Raw genomic sequence first — 12,117 nt, 5'->3', positions numbered from 1 at the left:
TGACCGGAAGTGGGTCATTTCCGGCTGACAGCTGGACCTGTCCGCTGGTGGCTGTTGTGTTTTAGGCGTGCTGTTGTGTTCGACAGAGGTCTCATCCTCGGATACTGGTGTTTTGTCCTAAAGGACGCCGCCGATACTGCTGCTCAATGTCTATCGCCGTAAACCGCCTCTTGAAATACACGGCCGGCAGAAACGGACGTTTACTCGCAGATAGGGGGCTGAAGCTTTCCAGTTGGACATGGGCGTTCGAGGCTGTGTGTCCGCTGGCTCTACCGCGTCGGAATTTGTGGGAAAAGATCGTTGGCCAGGGCTCCCGGGGCCGTCATCGCACCTCGAGCGTGGCGGTAGGGACGATCGCTCTTTGTCTCGCTCGTTCAAATCCTTGACCTGCGCTCCCTGCTTCAACCTCACCACCACCATCACCACCACCACCACATATTGAGAGAACTGTAGCTCCACGTCGCCAGCTTTTCAACTGCCCGGCAGGTCTCGATCCGGCAGCGACGCGACTCTGGGAGGAGGAAATACACGCAAAGGTCCCGGGAACTCACCACGATCGGCACAGAGACGGGTACGCCGTCCGGTGTGAAGTAGCAAAGTGGGGAACTTCCCACCCTGTACCTCTCAGTGCGCCTCTGCGCGCTTGATCTCGAGTCACGTTCCGGCAGGGGCGAATCTGGGGGGAGGGGGCAACCGGACCATGTTGGCTCCTCCCCTTCAAGGCGGCCAGGCAGGCAAGAACTAACGTCTCTGCACTTAAAAATATAAGCAAATGGCTATTAAAGGATGTTTGGTTTAGAACGTTTTTAGCCAACGGTAGCTTGAACCAGGAGGAAACCAAATCCGGTGTTTTTTTTCAAAACAAGTCAACTTTTGAATCCCTCTACCGAATTTCCCGCCCATCCCAAGGCGCTTCCCTGGACTCTTCCCTGGCTTCCACGCAATAGGCTTATTTTCGACGTTGCACTCAATGCAAGGCATTGCAGTGAGGATCAAGGGCATCTGAGGGTTGGTGCCCAGTTCAAGGTCAGTCAGTTCCTTGCCGCCTGCTGATTACGTCCACGCGCGCAGCTAAGGATTGGGGGGGGGGGGGGGGGGGCGGACGCTGGTTGCGCTGCTGGAGACGAGAGTCCTGCGCGTAGTGCGCGTGCGCCAATTCCGCGCCAAACTCGGGCGCCAGTCTCGAGTGAAACCGAGCGAAGGTGGTGGGACGGAGTGTGAAGTCGATACGAAATCAGTGAGTATGACTAATTTCGTCATGCCTATGGCTGATTGACAGACTGTGGTTCGCTCCATACCTCACGGACGTTGAGTTGTTTTTAACGCTTGGTGTTAAAACGGAAGGCTTACCGCCTGCTGTTCGCTGGCAAGTTTGGGTACTGAGGTCCAGGATGGTTGCTTACCCTTATTGTGGTTCAGGGTAGATAGCCGCAAAACGTGGCTAAAGATGCTGTTCAAATCGCGGTACTGTTTTGCCCATAATGATCTCAGAAAGTACGGAAAATTGATGTATTCTGAATTGAGAAAGATAGTTTCCTGGGCAAAGAATTCAGAGAACAAGCAGAAAATGTCTGTAGATGCTATTTTTTAAATTCATTATATGTGCTGGTTACTTGCCATTGCAGATGTTTATTTAGGCATCTTGCAACCTAGATATGTTTCTGGTTTGTGCCTCACAGAAACAGCCACAATATGCTCATGTTTCTTTACAGAGATGGCATCTAATGGGAAAGGTGACAGTGCACATTTTGCACTGGATGATCCACTCAAGAAGGTGGACCCCCAGCTGTATGAAATTATTCTGAAGGAGAAGGTAAGAATTCCATTAAGTTAGTTTTTAATTAGAAATAAGTAATACAAGATTTTACAAAAATATAAACTACAAATAATACACCATTCCAAGCCAAAGCAAAGGCCCAAGTTGCCCTTCCTTTGAGCACTGCTCCACTCTGCCTGAGCTGTAGGAGATAGAAGTTGCACTTGTTATGCTTTCCATCAGCAAAATGAAGATTAATATAAAACATAAACTTATATAAATTGGGCATTTGAATCCCCAACAGAGAAACATTGCCAGTGACGTTTGTTGTGGCAAGCTCAGGACATGCAGCGGCCCAGAGATGTTTTGTAAAGAATACATGGTTTATATGAGTAGCTTTGAGTTCCCAGTGGGAGGATTAGAACTGGGAGAGCCATTGGTGCAATTTTTCCCAAACTGTGGAAATGAACATGGGTTCTTTAAGCATTGACTGGAAAGGAATAAACAAAATGAGTATTCAGCTGTTACCCCAGAGACCTGTCATTACCTATGGTTCAAAGTATTGCTAACTAGAGTTTGTTGCATGTTAATGGGACCCACCATCCAGGTTTTACCAGCCTGATTCATGGGATTAGTTTGCCTCCAGTCCCAAGCATTGCCAGGCAGGACAATAGAGGTTTTCACCTTTGATGCTGTGTTATAGCATGGCTGCCCCAGGTTAGGATGACCCCCTTTGTCTGGCTAGCCTGTCCATGTAAGTTAGCCTAACAGTGAACCCTGCCCCCTGTATTGTGGTCATTGCTGCTCAATCATTCATCCAGCATCTCCTCTGAAGACCATGGAGGCTGATCTATAACACACACCAATGCAGTTGCTTATTTCAAGTTTATTACACATGTTGCTTTCAGACACATGGGCAAACATTGAGCTTTAGCACATTTATAACACATGGAGGATCAATACAGCATGCCATGTTTGTCTACAGCATGATTAACATCAAACTAACACCATCCTTACAACACACTTCATCCCATTAGCAATATATTGAATACCCTTTTTCACTGTTATTACTCCTGCATATTGTGCAGTCATGTCACCCACTCTTAATAACAGCTAGCTGGACAAACACAATGCAATCCAATAAATTATTAGCTGAAATCTTGAAACACAGCCGGTGGGATGTGGGATGGTCTACCATGATTAGGCAAGGATTGACCAGCAGCTCCATGATGGGCAAGCAGTTGGGAACAGTGAGATTCTCATGGCGTTTCTATCCATGTTATGCCACAGGCATAACATTTTTTAAAAGATTCAGTTTAAAGTTTTGAATGGATGGATTTCTTGGATCAGAGCTTATGCTGAGCAGTACCTGTGTTAGTAGCCTGACTGCATCATCCAATTGCCCAATTCCAGATCCAGTTGCCCAATTGCCCAACTCTAGGATGATGAATTGCTACAAAGTTAGGTATGGCAAGGGAATGGGCATCACCGCCCATGTGTCTTACAGCCAATGATTGGAGTACCATCACGCTCACCTTCCACCTGCTTCTAAAACTGACCACCAGGGGTGCCAGTGGTGTGGTGGTTAACGTGTCTGCCTTAATGACTGCACGTCTGGGAAACCAGAAGTACAGGGTTTGACTCCCCGCGGTGCCCGCCCTTTCCGCCAAGGCGAGAGGCAGGCGACGCCATGTAGCCTCAGCAGCTGAGTGCGTCGTAAAACCCTGATGACATGACATGACATGGCATAAAACTGACCTCCCAATGAGAGACCAGCATGACTGACTGTTGGTCCCGGCACGCCGCAGAGCCGGCAGCGCCACGGCCTCGAGATGATAGCCTCGGAGAACTTCACCTCTGCGGCGGTACTGCAGAGCCTGGGCAGCTGCCTGCACAACAAGTACTCGGAGGGCCTGCCGGGGGCCAGGTACTACGGCGGCAACGAGCACATCGATGAGGTCAGCGGGTCAGACACAGTGGGGAGAGTCGCTGATGTCACGCGGGGGCCCCGGTTCGATTCCCGGCGCAGGCGGCTTCTAAGCTGTAAAATGATCGTTTCAGTCGCCAGCGCTGCTGGAAATGGCGGCGCCACGAGGGGCTCCTCGTGGTTCTGTCATGACAGACGCCGACTATGTGGGCTTTGAGGCATGCGCCGTCGATCTGTTATTTCGACCTGGCTGACCCTTGCCCCCCGTGTCTGTGCAGTAAATGCACCATGCACGATCCCTGTTTCGGCGGCGTTCACGAACCAAGGCGCGCCGTTGCGGTCTGTCACCGTTGACGCTGGTAGTGCGCCATCGGCGTGCGTTACTAACGGGCGCCGTGCGGGGACTTGGGATGCAGACGCCCGCTCTGTTTTGGCTCTGGTTGCAGTCCGCGTGACAAGTGCGACGCAAACCCGCGCACGTGCAAAAGGGTTTGCACCTTGGCTGCGACGTAGTACGATCTCTGTCCACTAAAACCCGTAAGTTTCAGCTGAGACGAGAAGTTGCGGCGCCATAGGCTGTCGCCGCGACGGGCCGCCAACGGAATGCTTACGATTCGCCTATTTGGCGCCGACCCCCTCCCCTCCCCGCACACACCGCCCCCGGCCCCCCAGGCTGACTGGTGCCGCCCGGCAGGTGGAGCGGCTGTGCCAGCAGCGCGCGCTGGACGCGTTCGGCCTGTCGTCGGAGCGCTGGGGCGTCAACGTGCAGCCATACTCTGGCTCACCGGCCAACTTCGCCGTGTACACGGCCGTGGTGGAGCCGCACGGCCGCATCATGGGGCTGGACCTGCCCGACGGCGGCCACCTCACGCACGGCTTCTTCACGCAGACCAAGAAGGTCAGGTCACGCAGGCTAAGGTCGGGCCACGCAAACCAAGGTCAGGTCACTCAGGCCGGGGTCAGGTCATTCAGACCAAGGTCAGGTCACTCAGACCAAGGTCAGGTCACTCAGATCAGGGTCAGGTCACTCAGATCAAGGTCAGGTCACGCAGACCAAGGTCAGGCCGTGCAGACCAAGGTTAGGTCACACAGACCAAGTTCAGGTCACGCAAACCAAGGTCAGGCCGTGCAGACCAAGGTTAGGTCACGCAAACCAATTCCGGGTCATGCAGGCCAAGGTCAGGTCATGCAGACCAAGGTAAGGTCACGAAGACCAAGGTCGGGTCACGCAGCCCAAGGTCGGGAAGGTGTGACGGCTCGGGGAGCGGTGGAGGAGTGGCTGCTGTACGGTACTGGGACGGTTGACCTGCGCTCACAGGCGTGTACGCGTTGGCTTCTGCTTGCGTGTGTAAAGAAGAGAGGAAACTGGCGCTACGACGCGCTGGTTTCTGTGCCTGTTTGGTCTGACTTCTGATTTGATGTCACCCATAAGGTATGGTGGATTACACTGCACTCATGGACTGATATGGCCTTGACCAGATGTACGCGTAATGCTGCATCCCAACATGAGCCTGAAACGAAATTCCAACGCCATTGGGCTCCGCTATCTCGCTCACCATTGGCATGCCGGTTCCTGCAGCTCGGGTCCATCAACTCTAGGTCGCTCCATTCGGACGCTTCCCTCCATGTTCTCTGTGCCTGGCTTGTGTGCCGATCTGGATGCAGGTGTGCTAGACAGTCAGGTGGTCTCGCTCTCATAGAAAGCCGCTTTGTGGTAGTACAAGGAAATGGCGCGGACACATATCGGGATACGATGTTCAGTGACCGGTGTTAAATAACGCCGCTGAGTAACGGAGTGGGATCTCTTTTTATGTCGGCGGTACTTTCGGCGCTTTGGCGCCGATCTGCTGACCTCGCCGCTGTCCCTTCAGGTGTCGGCCACGTCCATCTTCTTCGAGTCGATGCCGTATAAGCTGAACCCTGAGACGGCGGAGATCGACTACGACAAGCTGCAGGAGACGGCGCGTCTCTTCAAGCCGCGCCTCATCATCGCAGGTGGGGCTGCGGCGTGAGGGCCATGCCGTGTATCAGGCGGGTTGTCTCCAGTGATCGCCCGTCGCGCATGAGTGAGGAGACATGGCGGCATTCTCGCCAAGTTAGATTGATTGGCACGATGAAATGGTGTGTGTGTGGGGTGGGGGGGACCGGAACCAGGACCGGAACCGAGACCGAAACCGAAACCAAAACCGGGACCAGGGCCAGGACCCGGACCCGGACCCGGACCCGGACCCGGACCCGGACCCGGACCCGGACCCGGACCCGGACCCTGACTCGGACCAGGACCAGGACGAGAGTCCAGTCACAGGTGATGTCGTACGTTGTGGAGGGGTTTCACCGCAGGCTTGGCTGGGATGCAGTGACTGGAAGAGGCGTGGCGGAGGAGGCGTGACCGAGGAGACGTGACCGTGACCGGTACCGCGCCGCTCCGCCAGGCGTCTCCTGCTACCCGCGTGACCTGGACTACGCCCGCTTCCGCCGAATCGCGGACGACGTGGGCGCCCTGCTGATGGCCGACATGGCGCACGTGTCGGGCCTGGTGGCGGCCGGCGTGGCGCCGTCGCCTTTCGAGCTCTGCGACATCGTCACCAGCACCACGCACAAGACGCTGAGGGGCGCGCGCGCCGGCCTCATCTTCTTCCGTCGAGGTGCGCCCGAGTGTGGGTTGTCAGCGGGGAAGGAGGGAGGTGCGCCGCCCCAAGATGGAGAGGAGAGGAGGGATCGCAGGGTTTTGGTGGCGTTGGCCTGGGAAATGGGGGTTCGCCTCCTCCAGAGCACTGGGACACCAGTCCGAGAGCCTGGTCCGCCCTGGCCCAGAGGGGGAGGGGGTGGGGGTGCGAGTGAGAGAGTGGTGACTCGTCCCGCCACTGGGACTTTACGACGCTTTCAGCTGCTGGGGCTATATGGCATCGCCTGGCTCTCACCCTGGCAGGAGGGGCGGGCACCGCGGGGATTCGAAGGCCGTATCTCTGGTTTCCCAGATGCGTAGTAGATTAACGCAGACGTAACCACTACACTTTCGGCACCCTGGGAGGGTAGTAAATTAAGGAGTTAGATGTGTGGAGGGTTAAGGAGATGCTGGTGACGTGTTGATAATAGACTCACCACCTATTATTGCCTGTTGTGAGGCGTTTATTTGGCTGTATGCATACCACAAAACATGAAGCGCAACGCATCCACACCGACCTTTTTGCCCACGTGGTTGTGTTAACTTGTGAGCATCTTACACTACCTATCAACCCAGAACGTCGCCGAGCACCCCACCGACCGTAGCACGACCACGACCAACGTGAACGCCTGCCCTCCCGCCTGCAGGGGTGCGTTCGGTGGACCGGACTGGGAAGGAGGTGCCGTACGACCTGGAGGACCGCATCAACCAAGCCGTGTTCCCCGGCCTGCAGGGGGGTCCTCACAACCACGCCATCGCCGGCGTGGCCTGCGCCCTGCTGCAGGCGCAGACGCCCGAGTTCAAGCTGTACCAGACGCAGGTGAGGACGGCGTCCGAGGGCGCGGGGGAGGGGGGGGGGGGGGACGGGGCAGACGGGTGGGTAGATGAGCAGTCTATCTCGTGTCCTCCAGTCGCATACCTCCCCTGTTTTCCCGGCATCTCCGTTTTCTCCGCTCTGGTCATCCGAACCTCGCTGTTTCCGTTTCTCCCCTCTGCGTTGTTTCCAAAGCTGACACAGCTCGAGTTAGGCGCCCGAGCTACATTGAGGGTGTTTAGATTGTCTTCGTCGCCTTTCCGCCCTTCTCCCCCCCCCCTTCCCCCACCATTGGGAACCTCTCGCCGCAATCTGCGGGCCGGCCCGCCTCTCCCCTCCCAGTTCTCCTGATCCACCCTGACCGCTCTGCCCCGCCCCCCTCAGGTGGTGGCCAACGCGCGCCGCCTGGCGGCCGGCCTGAAGGCCCGCGGCTACACGCTGGTCACCGGCGGCACCGACAACCACATCGTGTGGCTGGACCTGCGCGGCACGGGCCTCACCGGCGCCAAGGGCGAGCTCCTCCTGGAGGCGGCCGCCATCGCCTGCAACAAGAACACCGGTGCGGAGCGTGGGGAGGAGGTGGTGCCGGTGGCGAGGCCCGATGCTGCTGCACGCTGTATGGTGTGGCAGTTAATCTAAAGCCGCACTAATAAAGAACTCATAAACCTTTAGTCACCTCTGATAAAGTAGGATTCTGGCCATGCTATCGTTTCGCCGTCTATCCCTGCTGCGTCTGGTTTTGTGGCCGTCTGCTGCGCTGAAGGCCGGCCTGTGTGCCACAGTGCCGGGTGACAAGTCTGCGCTGAATCCGAGCGGCCTTCGTCTGGGCACGCCGGCCCTCACCACGCGCGGCCTCACCGAGGAACACTTCGACACGGTGGTGGACTTCATCGACAAGGGTGAGTGCCGTGTTCTCACCGAAGCCCGGCAACGCGCACTGTTTTGTGTACATGAAAGGCCGTTTTGCCAAATTTTCACAGCCTGTATGGTTTCGATATGACTCGGATGTACTTCGATCTGTTCCGTCCCCGTCTTCCCACAATGTGCTCTGATGTGCCCGCCTGGGTGTCCCGCAGCGCTCCAGCTGGCCAAGCAGGTGGTGGCCGTCTCCGGCGTCAAGATGGTCGACTTCCGCCGCGTGCTGGCCGGCGAGCAGTTCGCTGAACCGGCCGCCAAACTGCGCGGCGAGGTCGAAGCGTTCGCCGGCCAGTTCCCGCTGCCAGGCCTGGGCGAGCTCTAGAGCCATCTGTCGGCGGCGTGCGGTACTGCAAGTGCCTGCGCCGTCCGTTCGCCATGCGTGCGGCGGCGGTGATTCGATTCGGCGCTCTTGGAAAGAGGGATCGACGACACGTTGGTGGTGATGGTTAGGGAGCACTTTGATTTGTTGGGAGGTACATCGTCAGTGTTTCCAGGCTGCTGGGGTAATCAGATGGTGCCAGGGACAGCAAAACCGTGCAATTCCTCTGTTTAACAGGGCAGTGTCAGGCTTGTCAGACTTAGGGATCGCTAAGGCAGTCATGTGAGAAGACATGACCGCCATTGTCCCCAGCAGGGCTGACTGACAATCACAAATTCAGACCAAATGACAGGTTCCAGACCTGTGCTTTGGTTACTTACGAAACCAACTATGGCAGCCACTCCTTGCCAATGTACTGTGCCATTGATGTCTAACAATACTCTGAAGCCGTTCGTGGCGCGGCGTCTTTCATTTGGTCCGACATCTCGCTCTCGTCGCGCATCTCCCAGACGCGGCGCTGTTCGGATGCCTTGTCTTCCATCGGCCGCTGTGATATCCCGATCCGTGTGATTCTCCAGCGCGACGTCATTGCTGTAGCGCGCCGAACGGTGACGTCATTACTGTGGCGCGTTGAGCGGTGACGTCATTAGTGTAGCGCCGGACAGCGACGTCACTGTGGCACGCCGGGCGTTGACGTCATTACTGTAGTGCGTCGAGTGGTGGCATCATCACTAGCTCGTCGAGCGGTGACACTGCTGTCCCGATGCTGCTGGGACCAGTCATGGACGCCCGCTGTCGCTCCGTCGGTGACACCGGCAGCGGCGCGTCGCCTTACAGGTGGCTGTTCAGAAGCAAATACAGGTTCTGTTCGGACTGGAGCGCGGTGTTGTCATGTCAGGGCAGAGGTGCCGGGGATACTGTGGAGACAGACGAGAGGAAGCGCAGGTAAAGCGTGGTGAGGTGATGGATCTGCAATGTATTGGAGGGCGTGCTGTGTGTACTAAATGGAGCAATGTTTCGTTGTGTTAAAAGCATGGGCCCTGCCATAGCCTGACAAATAAGAACGTGTTTCAAAGTTTATCGGTACTGGATGCAATACCCATATCTGTCATTGAAATTCCTGTTGCGTCGTATTTGGTAACGACTATCGCTGGCCAGGGTGAAGGTGAAAACAGGTGGCCGACCGCGTATTGGCAATGATCAGCGTATTCGTGACTGTTGAACGCAGAGCGGCGGTGCTGATGGCTCAGTGGTGGTATGCTGGCTGGCTGATAGTGTCATTGGTATGCTGGTATCCCGGGATTTTCTGCGTTGTCGCTTGGCAGCTCCCAGGATAGAAGTATAGTTTGTCGCCTTAGCCGTATACTCTCCGCGATTTACCATGCTGATGTCCGGTGGGGTGCAATTAGAGTGCGAATGATGTGTGAAAAGCGAAGGGGTGGGGTTTGAATCAGCCGCCAGTCAGGACTAGGGCCAAAGGAGAATTATTCCAGGCACCACCACGGTACCCACTAAGTGTTTCAAATGTATATATAGCTGATTGCGACGAAGTAGCAAAAATCAGTGGTCTAAGTTACAGACACCAGATCGTCAGGAACAGTCTCCCTCACACGTCGGGCGCGCGGAACTATATTACTGCGTCGCGGAATAGTTGTACGCGGCTGTTGAGACCGTGAGCGGATATTCTGCGGTCGGCGTTCGTCGGTCATCCCCATGCCAGCATGCCCAAATAAGGACCAATCCAAAGAAACCTCCGATTCTTCCAGGTCAGCAGCCGGACAGCAAGAGTCCCGATGACCTGATCACATTGCCCCAGCGGTTTCGGTCCTGGGTGCGCCCATGCTCGACGTCTGCTTAATGGGCTGAGCCACGTGGGGCGCTGCCTGGCGACCGTGTGTGTTTGTTATCGTTAGCTCGTGTGTCGACGAGGATCAATGCCGTAGAGATGCGAAAACCGGTCGAGTGACGAACAATCTGTTCAGCGTGAAATCCAGTTGGGCTGCTAAAAAACGTCTTGATTGGCTCAGCCACTATTCTTCTGTAGCTGAAGCTGAGTCAATTTGCCTGAAATCGTCAACAAGAGTCCACCTTCAAGTGTTGGCGGCGTGAGTTTGCATCTCCACCGCCGGGGTCTCCACGCACCGGTGCGGCGTCGCCTGGTGGCGCTAGTGTCGCCGGTCGACAGCCGACGGGCGACGCAGCCGACAGACGCAGCGAGAAGTGAGCTCCGTGGAGGGGGTGCGCGCGCGGCGACACGCGAGCTTAACAACGAGCAGCGCTCACTGCTACGGAGAGGTGAGCGGCGTCATCGCCTCGAAGCATCGGCCACATGTGGGCGCCGTGCACACGAGGTGTGTGCAGACGTGCATCAGCAGAGCGTGCACATGTGCATACGTTTGCACGCATCATGTTACTGCACTCAGTGCATGAGAATGGCGTTTAGCGTGCAGGAAGCGACGCTTCGTTGCCGAAAATGAAAGACTGATACGGAATTAGTCATGCCTTGACGTTGGAACTCGACACGAGAAGTCGCTACATTCGCAAACCTTCGTCATTATTCCAGTTACAATGACGCTCGGAATGTCTGGCTGACATGAACTGCAACTACACAGATAACAGCGTGTGTGCTCGAAGTCATATGGATTCGAGTGGCTAACCCTCGTCCCCGTTCATCTCACGACTGCAGGATGTTGACTGACGAGCAGAAGCAGTTCTACGCCGAGAACGGCTACGTCCTGCTGGACGACGTGTTCTCGAAGGAGGAGGTGGACGAGATCAGCAGGGAGTATGACTTTGTGTTCGCCAGGCGAGTCTCGGACACCCTTGAAAACCTGAGTATCCCGCCAGTTTCTGAGAATCCTTGCGAGTCTCTGAGCACCGAGGCCAGTCTCTGGCTACCCAGACCGGTCTGTGAACCCGGGCGGTTTCTGAGTACCCCGGCCAGTTTCGGGTGCAGAGGTCAGTTTCGGGCACCCTGGCTGGCCTCTGAGAGCCCAGGTCAGTTTCGGGCACCCTGGCTTACCTCTGAGAACCCAGGTCGGGCTCGGACATCCTGCGAGGCGACACGTCGAGATCCAAGAGATTGTCCCGAGTGTTTTCCTTTGGCAAACTAGTCGAAATGTGATTGGATTGTCTCAAGCATGACCAAGAAATTGCAGTTGCCCACTCGTAATCTGTTGTGCTGTTTGTGTCGAAGGAAACAAGTGCTGCCGAAAGTGAGTCAATGAAACCTCCGACAAGTTCGGCCACCATTCCAAGCGTCAACAACACTCGCGCGCGCAAACCCTATTGTGTCACCTGTCAGGAACCAAGCGACCTGCCCTGATCTGGCCTGGCCCACCAGACCCCAGGGGGGGGGGGGACCTGACCTGGCCCCGTCTCCGACCAGAGCCCAGGTGACCCACCCTGACCTGAGCTGATCTTTCTCAGCAGGGCCCAGGGGACCTGACCTGGCCCCGTCTCCCGCCAGAGCCCAGGTGACCCACCCTGACCTGAGCTGATCTTTCTCAGCAGGGCCCAGGGGACCTGACCTGGCCCCGTCTCCGACCAGAGCCCAGGTGACCCACCCTGACCTGAGCTGATCTTTCTCAGCAGGGCCCAGGGGACCTGACCTGGCCCCGTCTCCCACCAGAGCCCAGGTGACCCACCCTGACCTGAGCTGATCTTTCTCAGCAGGGCCCAGGGGACCTGACCTGGCCCCGTCTCCCACCAGAGCCCA

At 56.4% G+C, this 12,117-nt stretch overlaps 1 protein-coding gene across 2 annotated transcripts; it reads left to right on the top strand.

Annotated features, from left to right (window-relative positions):
- Positions 1 to 966: 966 nt before the first annotated feature.
- Positions 967 to 9,277, top strand: LOC119095400 (serine hydroxymethyltransferase, cytosolic). Of its 2 annotated transcripts, none has more exons than XM_037218249.1 (10): positions 967 to 1,026; positions 1,713 to 1,813; positions 3,565 to 3,714; positions 4,378 to 4,581; positions 5,555 to 5,678; positions 6,116 to 6,328; positions 6,996 to 7,168; positions 7,547 to 7,721; positions 7,945 to 8,061; positions 8,239 to 9,277. In XM_037218249.1, the coding sequence occupies exons 2-10, from the start codon at positions 1,715 to 1,717 to the stop codon at positions 8,400 to 8,402; spliced, it is 1,419 nt and encodes a 472-aa protein (XP_037074144.1). In that variant the 5' UTR covers positions 967 to 1,026; positions 1,713 to 1,714; the 3' UTR covers positions 8,403 to 9,277. The 2 variants fall into 2 exon arrangements, with proteins under 2 accessions (XP_037074144.1, XP_037074143.1); XM_037218248.1 differs by lacking the exon at positions 967 to 1,026 and adding an exon at positions 1,113 to 1,237.
- Positions 9,278 to 12,117: the final 2,840 nt, after the last annotated feature.

Source organism: Pollicipes pollicipes, unplaced genomic scaffold (assembly GCF_011947565.3).
Source record: "Pollicipes pollicipes isolate AB1234 unplaced genomic scaffold, Ppol_2.1 Scaffold_4219;HRSCAF=4965_pilon_pilon_pilon, whole genome shotgun sequence".
Lineage (NCBI taxonomy): Eukaryota > Metazoa > Arthropoda > Thecostraca > Pollicipedomorpha > Pollicipedidae > Pollicipes > Pollicipes pollicipes.
This window is presented reverse-complemented; position numbering and strand designations above follow the sequence as displayed.

Bases quoted from the DNA above. Each gene is read 5' to 3' on its own strand.
- LOC119095400 (XM_037218249.1), top strand. From the start codon at position 1,715: ATGGCATCTAATGGGAAAGGTGACAGTGCACATTTTGCACTGGATGAT. The intron at 3,715-4,377 runs GTCAGCGGGTCA...GCCGCCCGGCAG, and splicing joins GCAACGAGCACATCGATGAG to GTGGAGCGGCTGTGCCAGCA. The intron at 7,169-7,546 runs GTGAGGACGGCG...CGCCCCCCTCAG, and splicing joins TCAAGCTGTACCAGACGCAG to GTGGTGGCCAACGCGCGCCG.